Raw genomic sequence first — 19,163 nt, 5'->3', positions numbered from 1 at the left:
GCTCACACATTTGCTGAAATCAACCGCAATGCATTTAAAATGTGTTCCTTTAACCTGGAGCTGCAGTGCTCCCAGACTGTCAGCACAAACGTACGTTAAACAGCTCCTGGTTGCACGAGAGCCAGCATCATGCAGAAACCATTAAAATATTAAAGACAGACAATACTTACTCCAAGGTCAGCCCTGGAATTTGTAGCCGTTCCCGCTGGGCTTTCATTGCTGTTATGTGTTACCACACTCTATTGTAACCATGACACACATTCACTGGCAGCATTCTGGCGATGACAAGAGAGCCAAAATGAACCACTATAAAGGAACGGACTAACGATCTCTTGGGGGCGGGGGGAGGACCGCAAGTTTGGGTCCTTCCACCCCTAGCTGTCACAAAGAGCTGCCGGCTGCCTCCCTCAGGTTAGCGGCAGCGCACACGGCGCCGATGATTTTATGAAGCGAACGGCACCTCCAGTTCTGCATGCCAAGTAACTCACCGCCGGAATCCTGCAGCACCAGCCACCGCGTCAACACACACACGCGCACACACTGCACCTTGGGGGAAGGAGAGGTCCCCCTCGCTACGCCAGCCCACAGCACAAAAAAATGCCTCTTCACTTGAAACAGTTTCTCTCATCAAATGTCAAACATTCGCCACCCCCTCTGATCCTGCTGAATAGGATTTAGCCATCTTGTTTAAGTCACATTATCCCTTTCCTTGGTAAACAGACAGGCAGTTTCTGCAGTAATAGAACAGCAAAGCGCTGAATGAAGGAAAAGGCTCTTCCCTGTTAATTGCCAAAGCATCTGAAGAACAAACATACTCTTGTAACACTGAGGTTAATACAAAAGGAAACGCTATCATCCTGGTTCTCTCATGGCTGCACTTGAATTTTCGAAGGGAAATAATCTAGAAATGTTAAGAGTGAAAGACAGACCTAGAAATTGCAGAAAAGTGTATCAATTTCAGGTTTAATGGTAGCTTCACTTAAGACTAAACCAGTATACAACAGTTTACAAAGACAGTTTTAGATAGAAGGCACTGTGTAGGATTCTGGTTTTAACATAATTCGATCTTTTTTTTTTTTTTTTTTTTTAAATGTACTCTCCATTAGTCTGAGGTTATTCTTCTTCTAATAAAAAATACTGTGAATTGTTCTGTGAGGACTAGTGTCCTTTGTAGTGCTATATAAAACACCATGAAAAGCGAAGGCACTGTGCAAGTACTTACTTTTAGTAAATTAAGAGCTGGAATATTTTAGTTTACCTGCATAGTTCTCCTGTGCAATTTGCAATCTGTACATCTTCCACAATGTCAATCACTTGATCTTATTTTTTGCCAGAGCTCTGGCCCTGCTCTGGACATGAACAACTTCCACAGACTAGTCAAAGCAAAGAATGAAATGAAGCTGCTGATTTTGGGGTCCCTGGCTCATTTTTGGAAGAAATTATTGAATTCATGGGTACAGAGCTGTGGGTTTCAGAGACACAGAGAAATCTGCTAGTTACGGAAACTGCTGAACTGGATTTGGTAAACTAGATTGCTCTTTCAACCACACAGTAGAAAACAACCATTAAATTATATAAATGTAATTATTTTAAATTACTAGTAAATATCTCTTTTCCTCCTTCTACATATTTCTACCAGCAAGTATTTTAAATCTGTATTAGCCTTCATTTACAGATATTGAAAACAAAATTGAAGGATACACAGAACTATGCATTTCAATTTCTATAACGTAACAGACATCTGGGTTCTGATTACTAAGCTGAGGCCCCAGCAAGCATTACTAAGCCAAGCATCCTAAGAAGTTCTACCCACCTCCCAGAAGAAAAATAAAAGATCCATGGGGTTAAATTCATGATCACAAATGGCGATGGGTGATTTCCCAGACTCGCAAAGGCACACAGACCGGTTAGCTGCACAATCCTAGTACTTTCAAAACACATTCTTCAAATCTTACTCAGAACACAGCAAGACATCATTTTTTTAAAAAACATTCTCCAACATGAAAAAATAGGACAAGAATCAACTATCTGAACAGCATCAACACTGAAACTATCAGGTGAAGCCGTTCATGCCTACAGGTTCTTCCATGACCTGACTATGGAGACAGCCATTTAGGAACAGAAATTTAACAAGTCAGAATCAGACTGTGAGCTATGACTACCGAGATTCCTGGCGCTCCCCTAGCTGCCAAGAACAGGCAGTCCCTATTGCCTTTACTCAGCACCTCTCAAACCAAGCGCTGTTCCCTTAAAAATTCTTCTGGTAAAATCTCTGTTGTACATAATAAGATTTCTTCAGTCGCTGAAATGTCCTGTTTCTGACAGAGACAGAAAATTTCAATAGGTAAACTGTGACTGTTTACACACCACACACACACATTTATGTAAGCCTTATGTAATGTTCAAAGGACTTAACTTTGTGCATACCAACGTTTATAGCAAGGTACTTCCCCCCTGTTACTTTTGTGCATATTTGCACAAACAAGTAACACCAGAGTACTTAATTGCTGTTGTATAAAGCTGTTAAATTTTCACTGAAGGCACAAGGAGCAGGAGACAGTGTAAAACCCTAGGAAGACAGGCAGCTCCACTGAATCAGGAAGTACCACGATTATTTCTGTACACAAACCACCAAAAGGACTAGCTTGGAAGGAGAAGGTATGCTTCCTTCAAAAGCACAATACAAAAATTGCACATATTACTCCCAACGGCCAATTTTAATACCGAGCTGGACGGAAAAGACAAATTCATAATCAAGGTGGGTTTTTTTCCACATGCAAAAGAATAGTCTGTCACTAAACACTGCTTTACTGTGAAACAATTAGGCAGCAGGCACATTTTACCTGCAGGAAGACAAGACTGCCAGCTTGTCTTCTCTAACGAAGAATGAGCTGTCCTGGCAACTCGGCAGAGCAGCTTAAACATGCGCAACTGCATGCACAGTCTACTTTGAGACCATGATAATTCAACCTCTTTCCAGAGCTCATTTATGCAGGCAATTCACATTACATTAATGGTAATATTCTATGATAAGACTGAGCTACAGGTTTAGTTTGAAAATTATTCTCTTATGCATTTTGCCTGATCCACACAGAAGTTTGGAAAAATCATGATTTACTGAAAATGAGAGATGAATACATAAGCAGGAGATCAAATTCTGCCCACCGTTACAGTCTTAGGGTTTTTGCAGCAGGAGTAAATGATAACTGCTTCACATATCCAGGGGCAAAAAAGAGCAGCAATTTAACTAGATGAAGCCTTGCAAGTGAAAGCTGACCTCAGTTTTATCAGAACAATTGTTTGCTCTTCATCTCAGGTATTATCACACCAACACATACCTGAGGAAGCAAGTGGAAGTTAAAAAGGAGGCTCATTGTACCACAAAAGTAAATCTCATTCATTCACATAAAGCAACTGTAGTTTATTCCTAGGATAAATAATATTCATTATACTTGCAAAGATTACAGTAAGGTCATTGTCTCAAAGGTAGTGATTTAAGCATTTTCTTCATCTTTGTCATAAAATAGGCATCATGAGAGCTACTTTGTTGATAAAAGCAATTCCATCATTTTAACACAGCATTATTACTATAAAAGATTAAATTACCACAAATACTGCCTATCTGTGGCAATTAAAAAGTTTAATTTACCACGTATGAGATTTCAAGTTGAAATCTGCAGCACCTGCAAGTTAAAATGCTTGAATATTCACCTTAGGGCTTCTATTGTATTGTGACTACTGGAAGGAATTCTGCTCTTTTCTGTTAGAATGTACATTTGTTTCAGCAGAAGGATACTACCTCTACTAGCAATATGACAGAGACCAGAAACATTCTCTCTTGGTACTAAATAGAAGTCTTTGGTACCTAAAACAAAACAAAACAGGTAACAAAAAAAACCCTGTCGCGACGGAGGGAAGACACAGTCACTCAATATGAGTGATCAGCAGGCTTCGTTTATTGTGCCTTACAGTCACCTTTTATACCTTGTTATAATTAGCTCATACATATTACAAAAGTTAAGCTCATTATTGGTTAGTTGCCTAAATACCAAGCCCGCCCCTAGTTTCTCTTCTGTAGCTATCTGTTCCCACCTGCAACATTCTTTTCCCACCGAAATCTTCCTGTTACCGTGTAACAAGAACAGCCAAGGACAGTGTATTTTTGCTTTACTTCAGGTAAGCTGAGAGCCATGTGCATTTTTGTCCAGCCAGCTGGACTATGTCTATGTGACCTTTTTCAGCTAGCCAGTTATCCACAAAACCCCAAACCACAAACAAAAAAACCCACAGCAGCTATTTCAGATTTATACAGCACATTCTTCTAACACTATGAGGTACGTAAGTATCAGACAAAGCAAAGAATAAGTAATGCTATACACAGCTGAGGAAGATGACAAAACAAGGAAAATGTTATTCCATGAGAAAAAACTAGTTAAACAGAACCAAATTCCTGAAGAACTCCCACGAACATCATCTGTTTTTTCCCCACCACCACCCTCTAAACATGCCAATCCCCACAGCAGCACCAAATATCCTCTGTTGTCATTTATGCCCCCTTTACCACCACACACACTCATTTGCAATTTAGTGTTCTTTTTATCTAGATTAACCTCAACATACTAACAAATTTTGCCTATATTGACATGACTTTTACAGAGAAAATTTCTCACGTGGAAAGAATCTCAAAGAGTCACAAACACCACTGAAGACTTTAATAATTGTACTCCTTTGCAAATGTAAACCCTCGTCTCCCCTTAGATAGTTCTAGAGACGAAAGCCAAATTTAAAAAGTGAAATATAAGACTATATGGCTCAAGTTAGTAATTTAAATCTTTACTGAAGTTATTGCTGGTTTAGTAATCTCAAATATCTGGTTAAAACCAAGCAAAACCAGCAAAGCACAACGGAATATTTCATTTCCTTGGAACACAAATCTGAAAGACCCTTCTTCCATACCACAGGTAAGCAGTTTAATATTCTATGCTTTCAAGACCCTCCTCTTCCACAGCTGTCAACTATGCTTGTTTTTTCCCTTAAATGATGGTTACACACAGCAATACCATTAACACTACAGGTGCCTCTGGCTTTCATTAGTCTTTAACATTTAACAGCAGTTACACTGAGGCAACAACCACACCAGTGCATCCTTTGGCTCTGCATGCACTCTTGTCTAAGATTTTTCCAAAGGTACTCAAGAGTTAGCAATCAAGTCCCAAAGAACAATGACAATGGACACCTCCTTTCTGTGACAGTCCTTAAGCCAAAGATGACCTAATCTGAATTTCTGTCACCTAACTGCTTAGCACCAGTTCAGATGTTTATGTATTTCCAGCAAACACAGTCTGTTTAGCAATGCTTACATAGACATACAGCATTCATTTCTACCCTTTCAAACAGGAATTGTATTGAAATTGTAACATAAAAAAAAAATGCCTTGCTTTAAAGATAGTCATTATAATCCAGTGAATACAAGACTAAAGAATATTAAAACTGTAATACCAGCATAAAGTACTTTATGATTTTTCCCTGATTTTCTGCTGGTTAACCTGCAAGTTAAGATAGGGTAGGTGTTGTCCTTATGGGGATGTTATGAGATTTAGATGTATGCCATGCTTTGGAGATAACATAAGCAATGAAAAGGCCTGAATTCAGTAATACTTTTTTTATCAGATTTCAGATTTTAGCATGGGCTAAACAATTTCAGAATGAAAATGTATTTAGTATATTTTATCTTGACTTATTTTTCCAATTATTAGATTGGAATACTCTTACATCACAGTTTTGAAAATGGAAATCACGGTGCCTTTATTATCCTGGCACTCACAGTTACTACTTGGTCTCTAGTCCCTTCTTCCTCATGAGGAGAAAAACAAGTACACCTTAGAGACAGAACTGACTGCAGTCTGTAATTCCACGGGCGATTAAGCGGCCTAAAAACACCTTCAAAAAGTCACAATGACAGAAATAAATGCTTTTGTCCACATTTGCTATGTAAGCCAAGTTGCTGTTTTCTTATGCTTAAAAAGAAAAGCTGAAACTTCTGTTTGCCAGTTTTCAAGAGCGTGCTGAATTCCATCCCTGTGACAATCTACCCAGTGTGCGTCCTCCCAGAGGATCTATCAGACAAGCACTTGTGATTAGTAGTTCTGCAATCATCGTCCCAATGAAGTAACCTTTAAGTGAAACACACTTGTGTCACGATTACCACCAGCACTCGTCTGTGTAACTCAGTTGCACGCAGTAAATGACTAGACATTCAAGTCCTGCACCACAGTTACAGATTTATTACAGAGTTGTTACTTAGGGACAACTTTTTTCCTCGGTTTACTGTTGTTCTGTACAACCTGTAAAGGGTAAGGTAACATTACCAATGTAGGTGTACATATACACATGCATACACATGCATACATATAACATGCATCTATGTGTGTGTATATATATATATATACATTTAGCAGCACTGTCTCCAGCATGTGATAACTTTGCATCGTCTCATGTCAGTGGGAAAATTTAAGATCTCAGGATTTGCTGTTAAGTCAGATCGATCAACACAGAAGCTCTCTCTCAATGGATCAGCCTCTAGTAATCCTCCTTGTTCAACTTTCTGCTGCCTTCTTCTGCTATAATCAAAACCTAACTTTGTGAAAATCTCTCAGATGAGCAGGTAAGTAATTTTACCATCAGACTGAATATTCAAACCTGAGACACTGCAGAATTATCCAACAGGTGGAAAGTAAAGTTATAAACCTGAGAACATTCAAGATCCTAACAGCTTCTTCATTGGTAACAGTGCAGTTTCTAAAGATGTTCTGGCAGGAATGATGCAGATAACAGTACAACACTGCTTCCTGCAATGACTGAAAAGAAAAACACAGCACTACAGAAAAAGGGTGAAAAAACAAGCCCAACCTCTTTTTTGCATTCTTGCCAACACAGCATGTCTGGGCACATTATTAAGTAGCCACAAAAGTAGTCAGAAATATGAGTCTACCAGTTTGTTACCTCTGGCTGAAGTCAGAAAGACCAACCCCATGTGTGTAAAACAAATCTCATGCTTCAGGTATCTGCCAGAAAAAGTCAAGAAGTATTCTCAACACGTGTAACTGGCTACTATATTTGGGTTGTTTTGTAATTTACCGCATCTTTTCTCCAGAAATATCCGAGATAGACAACAGCTAAGGAAGCAATACCAGATGGTTAAAAGAATCTTTTTTTCTTTTATATTTCACTTACATGTTCAGACTCAAAGTAATTGCCCAATTTACAATGCCAAGGAATTTTTCATCTGCATCAGATACTATGAGGAAAAGGAGGGGGCTGTCTGCAGTTTGTTTCCCTGGGGAAGGGAGAAGTGGGTGAGGATGATAGAAGGTGTTTCCATTTGCCGGTACCCAGTGCGTGCCAAAATGAATTCCTCGTCACTGCAGAGCAGAGGTTAGACTCTGGTAGAACCTGCATGTTCCTGTTATCTGTGTTCAATACATGGCAGCCAATAGCACTATAAACTCAAAGGGCAGGGCAATGACTGGTACCCTGCGGCTGAAAGACATACTAGATAACCTGTTCCATTAAGTTCTGTAAGTCTCAACATCATGGATCTATTAACAGGCATACCCATAAATCTGACACCAGTAAGCAATATACAATAATGCATTTTATAAATGTGCCACTGGAGTACACAGTAAAAGTTCAGGTGGTCTTACAAAACATTTTGCCAGAGCCTATTTAAAGCTGTAATTCTTATTATTCTCCAAGGGATTTGTTTCTAAATTATAGTTTTTAAAAAGCACTCTATTCAATTAAAGTGTACTTTTAATAACTTTTTATACACAAGTTGCATATTCTGCTGATAGTTCTATAGTATTGTTTATATTACTAAACAAAGGAATAGATCAAAAGAATGTGTTTATTAGCTATGTTAATTAGCCATTAAAAATAACAAAGCTGCTGTGTAGACCTCTGGTTATGTTAACCCAGCAACTGGTTGTCATAGTAAACATCTTAACTAAAAACACTGATCCTAAAACTCCGCAGACAAAAGGAATCAATAATGTGCACCAGCCAAGATCTGGTAAAATCTCTCCATAGCTTCACCCACTCCCACTCCTCCACGGTGAGTTTCAACAGATAGTTCTGAAATTTTCCCTGCAGCTAGAATAGCCTCCTTATACGCAGGAGGTGACAATTATAATTTAGCAAGTCTGTTGCTGACTGGTCCTGCAACACTGAGTGCAGTAGGTAAGAATAATGAAGGTATCTGGCTGAAAAGTGAGAGAGAAGCTTTCTATCCTTTGTCTAAATATCATTCAGATAATTATTACAGATGACAGCAAAAAAGCTGGAAGAGGTACCATCTAATGCAATGCATTTATGTAGCCTTCCTCGTATTCCATCAGTCTCCCATCTCGCTTTATTAGACAGCATCATTTTTGTACCTGCCTCCTCCTGTACCTGTACCTTCAAAATAACATTCCACACAAAATCAAAAGCTCAATCAATACAACCAACGGCACACCTTTTGTCAAAGCTTTTTCTTCTGCAAAACTCCCAGAGTTCCTATTTCAGATTTAGACAACCTCCTACAATATCTCACATACTATAACAACAACAAAGAAATCCTAAACTGAAATCAGACAGCAATAAAGATAGCTCAACTAATAAAGTCTTCTCCTGAGAAATCATGCTTTAATAATAATTATGGTCTCAATCTGTGCTGTCTTTGAATATGAAAGAAATGGCATTAAAAAAATCAAGAGCCAAAACCAGATCTACTTCTTGAAGAGTTTTGCATTACATAGGGTTTACACAGTTTTGAGTTTTGGTTTGGTTTTTTTTGTTTTGTTTTGTTTTAAATTCAAGAGCCTTGGTATGCAGGGATGACCCAAACCCATGCTCTTAATGAGCATTTCTTTAACTGGTCTATCTTTAAGTTACATTTCAGTGCTAACTGATACCATTTAACTTTCCTGTATTTATTTTTGCATCAAAAGAAACACACTGAAAACAAAAAAGAAATATCTTCTATTGAACAGTTTTTTAAGATCCTGATGGTATGTGACTCTTCTTCAAAAAGCTGAAGCACAGATAACAAATGTCATGATTCTATAATGCAGTCTGCAGCCCTTCTTCCAACACCCTACACCTGTCTATCAACAACTAATATATACCTAGAACATTACTAAGGTCTTTCTTGGCTGATTGATAACATGATTCCTTATCAAGGTCCCATCATGCACACAAATACATGTATGCCTGCAGATGCTTCTTCCCAACAGCTTTGTAAGGACACATGTTTGCCTGAATTTCTTTTTACAATACACCTCCTGGTTCTCTCTGGATAGTCGTTAGACAAATGGGTAGGCAAGCGCTCCGAACAGAGGTGAGCAGCAGAAATAGAGCAGTCAGGCTTTCACAACAAAACCTCAGAAAGACTGAAGTTTGTTGTCTTTTTTTCATCTGTCTTATGCTTATGTAAAGCGCTATACACATTTCCACAAGGAATCCTGTCATAACAGACAAGCACAAATGAATAATGCTGTTTATTAGAAGACAATTCCATGAAAGACGACACTTAAAACACAGTATCAAGCTTCAGCAGAAATTTTTGGCAACTAATCATTAAAGTAATAATACATTATAAAGAAAGGCAGAAGGAGTTCAAGAGATCACCTTCTTCCCTAAGAGAGGTCGATTATACCTGTATTTCCCCTATCACTCCAGCCAGCTGTTTGCCTCATCTGATAGTGATTCCACAATACTCCCAGGTACTTCACTCCGCTGGTTCACTATTCAGAGACGGTGAAGGTTTCAACGGTATCTAAGCCGAATCCCCCTTGTTGCAATTGAAAAACATTATGTTTTGCTTGACACCTCAAAAACATAGAAAACACTTTTGTTTCCTACTCATGGCAGATGTTCCACACACTTGGAAGGCTTTCACAATCGCCCCTCAGCCTTCCCTTGAGTAAATAACCCAAATTTGGTAAATATTTTTCCACAGATCATGTCAAGTTTTCAAAGCAGCTGACTCGTCATTTGTTCTCCAGATGACCCAACTCAATGCATAGCAGTCATACCTAAATGCAGCACTGCAGCACAAGGCCTTGCAAGTTGTATGTAAGGTAGAAAAATCCTGCATGCCTTGCAGCTCAAAACATCAGCTTCCCAGCATGATGTACCCTCTTCATCCACCCTTTTTTCCCCACAGCATCACACTGCAGAACCATTACACCTCTCAGATCCTATTCTGCAAACTGATGCTTATCCAACTATCTTGTATCTGAACAGGTGAGTATTTTCTGCTGAAGAAATCTCCAGCTTATCTGTTTCACTTGGTGTATTTTCTCCAGGTTGTCAGAATGATTTTGAAATTCCATGCTGTTCTTCAGTATATTTGCATTCTTCCCATCTTGTTGTCTGCTGTGAACTTAAAAAATACCACCTATTCCATCACTTATGTCACTTATGGAAAATAATGACTAAAGCCAGTCATCCAGGTCTAATTTCCTGCTTAGTTTTTCTACCCTACAGGCAATATAGCAAAATTGACAATATCCCCAACCTCATACCCTCTACCCCCAGTTTACTTACCAATAAGCCATACCAGCAAATCTGACAGATTTGCTGGTACGGCTTATTGGTAAATCTTGACTAAAAAATCTGAAACAAAGTTCAAATTTATGGAGCAGTCATCTAAAAGCTTTCCGGATTTAGATTTACACAAGAAATATTCTTGGTACTTCTGACAGTCTCACTTCAGCCACATAAAACCTGCATTTTAAGCGTGTCCCAGCAGAACCTAGGGGAGAAGCACCCACAAAGTATGACAACACTCTATAAAAACTCACCTTCAGCAGTATCTCAGCAATACTATAAAGAATCACAGTTCGGGTTGGATCTTAAGGCCATACCCACACACGTATGTAGAACATGTGTGGTTCAATCCCATTTCCATCACATGTTGCATTGAAGTGGGATGTGTATTTAGTCATCTGACTGCAAAATAATACTGCGTAGCAGAGGAGGGAAAAAACCATTTCCATTGTCTGTGTTCCCTGCTAGAGGCACAGCAGAGCTTTTCCACTCAGGCTAAACAGCAAGAACTTGCTTGTTTTCAGCAGTATGCTCAGCCCCATGTTAGGGACTTCTCGTGCAGCATGTTTGTCTCAAATGCTACAGTTGCCTTCACTGCCCAGGGGCATGACCACACTAAACATCTGTAAGTGAAGCCACTGAGATATGAAGAAATGCGATTATATGCAACTGCACTGCCTTCTGCACTGTGGCAACCAACACACAATGAATATAAAGAGACTCCCAAAACCTGTGTCAGCCTTTTAGACCATCACTCATTCCTCTTGTGGCAGTTAGCAGCAATCTCTTTCAGGCAATAAAAAACCCACTTACCCCCGGTACTCTTCCTGACTTTTTTCACTTGCCTGTGAAAGCTGTCACAACACATCTCATTAAATCTCACAGGTCTAAGCCTGACTGGCTTGCTAAGAAAAAAACATGTCAGTGAAGTGGACACACTGCAACATTTGGGAGAAAGGCCACGAGGACAGAGATAGCAAAGAAAAGCTGTGCACGGATGGCAGCGAAGTATGCTAATGCCAGGTTAGCTGCTGCCATGGTTCAGGGAGCAAAGGCTTCTTAGAAGACTGAAGAGGCAGAACTGGCTGATTAGCCCTTGCTGAACAGAACGGTATGCTGCCTTGGCATTTTCCTTCTGCAAACCTACAAGCGCAAAGCTGTGTCCTGCTGCCATCCATCCCCACCTCCCTCTTCAGCCCACACCAGAAGCCACACACCTTCCTGCTGCCCATGCTTTTGGCTGAAGTAACCTATTCCATTTCTGCAGCCTCCAGTCTCAGTGAGCCATCAACCTCCCTGCAAGTACTGCTCATGCTCTCTGCCCCTCATTTTAGAACCAGAAGCCATCACCCATCTTCCCATACACAAAGCACCTGGCAACCAGGTTCTCGGCATGCCTATCCCCATATGAAAACTATGTTCACAGAGTGAGTCCTGCAAGCCTAAGCCTGGCTTGGCATCCCTGCCCCAGCTCTCCTCTGCTCTATCCCAGAGAACATATCTGCAAGGAAGGCACTCTGCTTTAGGCAAAGACTGAAAATACAAATGGATGGAAAACCTCTGGTAAAACAGAAGTGTCCCAAGAACGGCACTCAGTCAACTGATCTTTTTAAAAGTGCAAACATAACCCATAACTCCCATGGGGAGAGGGAGGCAGATACTACAATGGAGGAAATTCAACAGGGCCCAGAAGTTTTAGGCAGATACAGAAGTGCTGGTAGAGGCAAAAATGGCCAGGGCCACAAATATAATGCAGTATATTCACAAGCGACTAACAAGCAAGAAACAGCCAATGTGGCCAAACTATAGAGAAGGCACCACCACCACCAGCCATGAATGAATGGGGCCCCTGACAGCACAGGGTACCTCCTGCTGCCATACTCTACTCTGACTGCTTTACAACTTGCAAGCCTGTCTACTGACTCCCCAAGTTCAAACCAGCCTTCCTCCAGCTGTCTCACCCACTGCTGCCCAGGACTATAGAGTAAAGCCTTCAGAGCAAGATGCATCAGGATTTTTAGCATCTCCCAGTTCATTCAAGATCTCTGCCAGTGAGGACATGCCTGCGCTGCAGCTCCTCTGAGATCCAGCTATTGTCCCTGGTACTCCAGAAGAAGAGTTCATCTTCTGAAATTTTATGACTGACGGTCCCTCTCACATTCAGCAGCAACCTCCTGATGCTGACACTGACATAGCTTTTACTCTTCTCGTGGCACAGGTTCACAAGCAGAATCCATTCCCCAGGGCCCCAGGCTGTCATCTTTAGGAGGGCAAATGATCGCTGGAAGGACAGTTGTAAAAAGAAAAGGGGAAAGAGAGACACATGAAGAGCCAAAAAGTTCAGAAAGGGGCCCATCATGGGGAGACCGACGCAGAAGGTAGATTGGATATAAAAAACCCCTAGCAGATATGAAAGCTCAGTGAAGGAGGAAGGTGAGAGCCAAGAAGGACTGTGGGACATGGATGACAGGCAATATGAAGGCACAGATGCCATCCAGCTGTTGATACAGCAAAGGAAGCATGTGAGGACATTCCACAAACTCAGTGGTCCAAGAGCATTTTCCTAGTACACACGTGCTCTGTACACAGGCATTTGGTCCCTTACTTCACCACTAGGGATAGGTACATCAGATTAACAGCCTGCAGAGGACCTTCCCATTTGGCTTCACCCAAAACGTATCTCCAGGGTGCATATAACAGAACAGCAATGTACACAAAAATGTATTAGTACACTACTGCAAACTAAGAGGCTAATATTAGAAAGTATCTACACTATTTTTCCGGTGGTCTTTCCAATATTTTTATCCCCAGCTAGGCAGCAACTAGGATGAAGATCTTGAATTGGAGTTCTGGAGAAAACCAGAACATGGCAGCAGGTTTCTTTTGCTCCTCAGAAGATACTGAAGCATTCTGCATGAACAGGAGTTTCCCAAACGCTTTAGGCCAAGGCATATAACATTGTGGTAGCCAGCTGAATGATAGAGATACTGCAGATAACAAATAAACAAATATCCTTTGTGATAAGCAACAGTACTGATCTAGAATACTCACTAATATAAAGAATGTCTGAATTTGCATTTCACAGGAAATAGGGAGGCAAAAAAACCTTTCGTCCTCCAAGACAAAACAGAAGTGGCTCATTGGGATTTCATGATCCTGACATCTCTAGAAAGTCAGCCTAGACTTTACGTAATGGTATGGCTATAATACCGAAAATTTCGGGGGGGGGGGGGGGGGCAGGGGGTGGTGGTAATCTGCAATGCCAGAAGACACAGAGCAGGAAGATCCCTGATGTACAGCAACTGCCTGTTTTAGCTGACAGCAGATATTTAGAATGCAGATATTATTGCTACCAGAGGAACAGAAATGTTATACAGAAACCTGAGTGCTTCTTTCATTAAAATAAATCCAAACATTTATTTGTAGGTTAGACTTCACCTTTAATCTCCACCACAAAAAAATACCAAAAAAACCCTCTATCATTAGCTTTTTAAGCAGAGTATAGGTTCATCAAACAATCCCATAATCTCCCCAGAGCCCCAACATGACCCCAATCCTACAGAGGCTAAATGTGTGCTAGCTAGAAATTGCACAGCCTCAGAAAGCTCTCTCTCTAGATTAAGATATTATTCAAATCTTTGTAGCATCAGTGAATAAAAAAAGACCAATTTATTAATACAGGATAGGGCAGCCTAGATCGTGCAACTCATGAGGACATTACAACTCATTTATGGCAAACAATTCTTTTTGACAAACTTCTAATTTTCCTTAACTGAAGAGAAATGGACTTCCAAAAATCAATGTCACTGGGGAAAAAACAAGCAATGAACAAGAAGCTGTTCCAGTGTGTCAGATTTTTGAGGTTTAGTATTTGAAATTCAAGTTGTGCTGACTAGCAGTGACTACCCACATAATGTTTTTCTGCCAGTTTTCTCACTGGGTAAGTACTTTCTCAGGCAGTAGAATAAAACAGGTTGTTACACAGTCATTTGTTCTTTTTCTGTACGTCATACAATTTTGAAGTTTTACTAGAACGAACGTCAAATAATTTTATTTGCTCACAATGCAACTTCTTTTCACAGAATAAATGAGAGGACACAGGCAATGCTAATTTAAAAATACTTACAGCAAGTATTTTTGATTTATTTAATTTCTTATAAATTTTACTTAATCTGATAAGTAACTATTTAATTAATAATTCTGGACTATATATTTCAGAAATTTTTGTTATTCAACATGCATCTATCACATCTGCCACTGAAAGTCAGAATTTTATCACATAATTATTGCACTCAAACTAAGCTACCTCTAGACCCCAACCTGCTGCTCAGAGATCACTATTCCCTTGCATCACTTTTTTGTTTCACGTCCCTTACATTTCCCTGTTTCACATTACATTCCCCTAGCTTTTTCCCCTCGGCTCTTGCTATATGCTTTGCTGCTATGCACACAGTAACAGTGCAAAGACCACAAACTGCTGGTTCAACAGGCAATGCAGGGTACAAGCGCAGAACCTGCAGAAACAGAACAGTTCAGTGAAAAAGGCCACAAGCTGAAGAAAAGGCTGCTCAGGCAAGCAGAACGTCGCATCGGAAGAGCAAGAACAGTGGGTTAGCCAGTTTGTCAGACCTCCATCGTATTAACTCTTTTTTGCCTCACTTTGTCAGGTTCACTATTCAAGTTACAGTAGTGAACTGATGAGGTCTTTTCTAATGCTATTTCTTTGTAGAGATTCAATTGCTTTAGCACCTCGGCACCTACCTTTACACTGCCAGCAATCCACTGGCAATGAGATCTCGCCCTCAAATACCTAGGTTGAACCTCATGCGCTATAAAAAAAAAAATATTTGCATGTATACATATATTTTAAGTATTTAAAATTTCATATAAACTACTCTACTGTGAAAACATTTTTTAATTTAGGTATAGCATAGAGGCACCCAGATAATTGATTTTCTTTGTTCTCTCCAAGAATCATGCAATTCCCCCACCCCAAAGTTCTGCAACATGCCTAGAGGACCATGACCCTAAAGACTGATTTAATTTTGCTCTTTTCCCTATGGCTTAATCTGATCACAATTTTGATAAGAAATTACTTAAGATTATTTTTCATTCTTGACCCAGTCCTGTCCTTGCTTAAGTAGCTGAAAACAAAATTCCAGAAGGGCATAGCACACCCAGAGCACTGTGGAGAAACAAGGTACCTGGTCAAGCACAGGTCAGGTGATAACTTACTTTACTCAGACAACACAGCACTCACAGAACAACAACAGTTAAATATTATGTTACACAATTAAGCTTTAAAACCTGAATAGCTCATTTTCTGGACATCAATCCTCCAGGTAGCCATGTTATGTCAATAACTTTTGTGATGTTCTGGGCCTTCTAAACCTATCTGTAATGCTGCAGGAACATATGTCCCATTAATACAACAAAAAATAGTCTTAAAGCACACAAAGAAGTCATCACTACTTGACTTTTTTTGCCTGCATACATAAAGAATATGGGCACGCACACACACACAAACATATGAGCATGAATTTACTGGTAACAAGGTTTCACACAGCTTTAAAATATCCTCAAGCTGCATATACATCTTTCACTGAAAAGGGACACGATGGGACATTAAAACAAATAGCTCCTTTCTCTAACATGTGATGTAATAAATCATAAAAAGAGGACATAACTGTGTAAAACCCACACATACACTAGTAAAATGTGAGTCAAGAGACAACATGCAGAGATATGTAATAATATTAATATTGATAACAAGGGAGCAGGGTGCAAATGCGTGTATGAAAGCATCAAAAGAAACCAGGGAGTACAATTAAACAGAATGGCCTACACTGACAGCCAAGGACACAACTAACAGCCATAAAATACCAAGGGATATGTTGTTTACATCAAAATCATTCCTGTACTCTTCACAGCACAAAGGACTTGTCCACAGAAGATGCTGTGCTGGCAACAGGAAGATGGCAACAAGGCTACACAGCACACTGCACGTGCCATTACACCTCCCGTCAGCCCAACACAACTTTAACACAAGGAAACACAGACAATGGGCAGTAGAGTTGCACATAATTTATGAAGGCTAAAGTACGCAACACTGTGAGGGAAAAAGATCATGCTACAGTAACTGTTGGCTCCTAAAGCATACAAAACACATGTCCAAAACAAAGTTTTTCATTGTCAATCACAAGGAACCCCAGAGATATGATGAAGATTCAAAAGCTGGTGGCCCTTGACCCCATGTCATATACAAATGACCTGCCCAGACACATGAGACTCTGTGAAGTATTTTAAGTCCTTGCTCAGTTTGCATAAAAAAATTCTCAATAAATTATAGATTAAATAGATCCAGCGTCCACTAACAGATCTCAAAAAAAAAACCCCAACAAACCAGTGGATGAATCTCCTCTGCACAAAGGAGTGGTTTTGGTGGGTTTTTTTTATGAGTTCATAGAATTTTATCAGCTGGGTTGATGCTATTCAGCATCTCCATCAGTGATAAGGAAATTAATTTAAAACCACTGATGAAAGTTCAAAGGTGAAACATTGAAGAAATGATAAATACTGAGGATGACAAGACTGTCGCATATGAAGCGATCTGGATCTCTTGGCAGTCTGTGCTCCTTTACATAAAGATGCATTTTAATCACAAATACAATGCTAAGCAACTTAAGAGAGTGTCTGCTGCACTTAGGAAACCACCACTAAGAAAAATAACGTAGGAGTGCTTAGAAGACATTGTTCTCCCAGTGTGTTGCTAACGACAAAAGGTGCCTGTAGAAACACCAGCACAGAACCATAAAAGGGAGATAGGACTTTTAGATCTACTCGTAGCATAAGCAAAACATCACAAAATCAGACTTGCAGGGTCAGGGGGCAGGAATCCCCTCAATGACAGCAGTAGAAACCCCCTCAAAGTTAAGGACTTGAATCTACTAGTGTCAGAGAGACAGAAATGTGGTTATTGAGCACTATACAGTACACCTACTATAGCATACTGCCATCAGGGAGAAAACCAGCTAAACGAGCATGTTCTCGTTTAACACAGAAGTGGACACAGAAAGAGTGCTAACAACCCTTAATGCTAAACCATGCACGTCTTAAGAATCAAATGTGGGCTGGGGAGAGCATCTATCTGAGCACAATCCATTCATATTAAAATTAAGAGATGCATTACCTGGCAATAAGAATTAATCCACTCCAATTTCCAAATTAAGATAATGGTAATCTCCAAAATAACGTAAGATGAAAAAGTGACTAGTTTTAACAATTAATGCTTTGTTGTTTATTTCAAAGGTACAAGATCAAGGTATTGGGCCTAATCATTTGAAAGTCCAAAATGGAGTTTTAGCTTACTTTAAGCTCAGATGAAGCTGAAGAAAATGAGTGATGAAATGGGAATGAAAATTAAATGGAAGAAAAGAATAGCTGGTTCCGTTTTCAGGGCTCTAAAGCTAAGACCTTCTCAACTCTACCCACAGCTTCCACCTTAGAAAAGCCCTTTGTCTTTATCATACAATTTAACAGTACTATGTTGTCTCCTAATATACAAAACAGCTGTGACACCATCAAAGGTAATTTATTATTTTTTGCTACTATGCCTGCAAAACCCTAAATATGGATGCAACTAACCCAACAGAAGAAAGTTACTCTTTTTTGAGATATATTTTACATCAGCAAACTAAGTCTATTGCTCTAACACACAGGCAAAAAGTGGTAAAAGCATCTGATGCTTATGTAATGGAAGTAGAACTTTATGAATAGGTGGATTCACAGCTAATGTGGATACACATAAGCTGTACCCACAGTACAGACTGCACTACCCAACTATCCAAGCCAGGAGACAAAAAGGGCTAGCTCCTGCCAGTCCTGGCTCACATGCCTTCTTGCTTAGGTACTCTGCACTGCCCACTGCCTGCCAAACGTCACCACGCTGCAGAGACATGCAACGAGTCCTTTCCTGGGTGCCACCTTGCCCCACATCCCTTGTCCAGGCACATCGAATTCCTTAAACTGCCATCAGATGGAGTCTATGAACACACACACTAATTTGCAGTAAAAATTCCTGCCAACAGAAGACATGTGAGCCGCAGCCACAGAGGCAGACACTCTGAAGAACAAACTGATCTAAATCTCTATACTTTCAGCGTTACAATGGCATTTATCAAAACACTCACCTCAGGTCAACACATTTACTTCATCCCTACACAAATACAAACAACAATAGCAGCAAAATATACACAGAAGAGAGCTACAGCAATACATATTTCCAGTTCAACACTGTTTTACAGCGTGAGGAACTCATTGCTCACGTTTAGGTGTAACTGTTGATACGTGTATTGCAGAAAGTTCTAAGTATTAGTTTTTCTCCTGTAATAATTCTGATGGAATACTGCATGTTATTGCAACTTAAGGCACTCAACTTCATTCAATGAAGAGCAGATTGTAGAGGCTGTATACTTTCAAACAAAAAAATCGAAACAATTCCTAAAACTTCCATAAACAGAGAAATAGAGAGGTTTTATTTTAATTAGGAATACAAATTTTCAGTAACTTGA

At 39.8% G+C, this 19,163-nt stretch overlaps 1 protein-coding gene across 4 annotated transcripts in view; it reads right to left on the bottom strand.

The window, feature by feature from the left end:
• The window catches only part of MAST4 (microtubule associated serine/threonine kinase family member 4), a 279,731-nt gene that overhangs the window by 129,035 nt on the left and 131,533 nt on the right, over positions 1 to 19,163 (bottom strand). Inside the window, exon 1 of one of the 4 annotated variants that reach the window (XM_080372797.1) lies at positions 171 to 1,447. The exons of the other annotated variants lie outside the window; for them this stretch is intronic. Within the exon in view, the coding sequence (XP_080228923.1) occupies positions 171 to 217 (47 nt within the window). The 5' untranslated portion in view covers positions 218 to 1,447. Of the gene's footprint in view, positions 1 to 170; positions 1,448 to 19,163 lie in introns of those variants that run through there. 4 annotated transcript variants of the gene reach the window in all.

Source organism: Falco punctatus (genome assembly GCF_963210335.1).
Source record: "Falco punctatus genome assembly, chromosome: Z".
Taxonomy (NCBI): domain Eukaryota; kingdom Metazoa; phylum Chordata; class Aves; order Falconiformes; family Falconidae; genus Falco; species Falco punctatus.
Note: the sequence above shows the minus strand (reverse complement) of the source record. Positions and strands in the feature narration are given on the sequence as shown.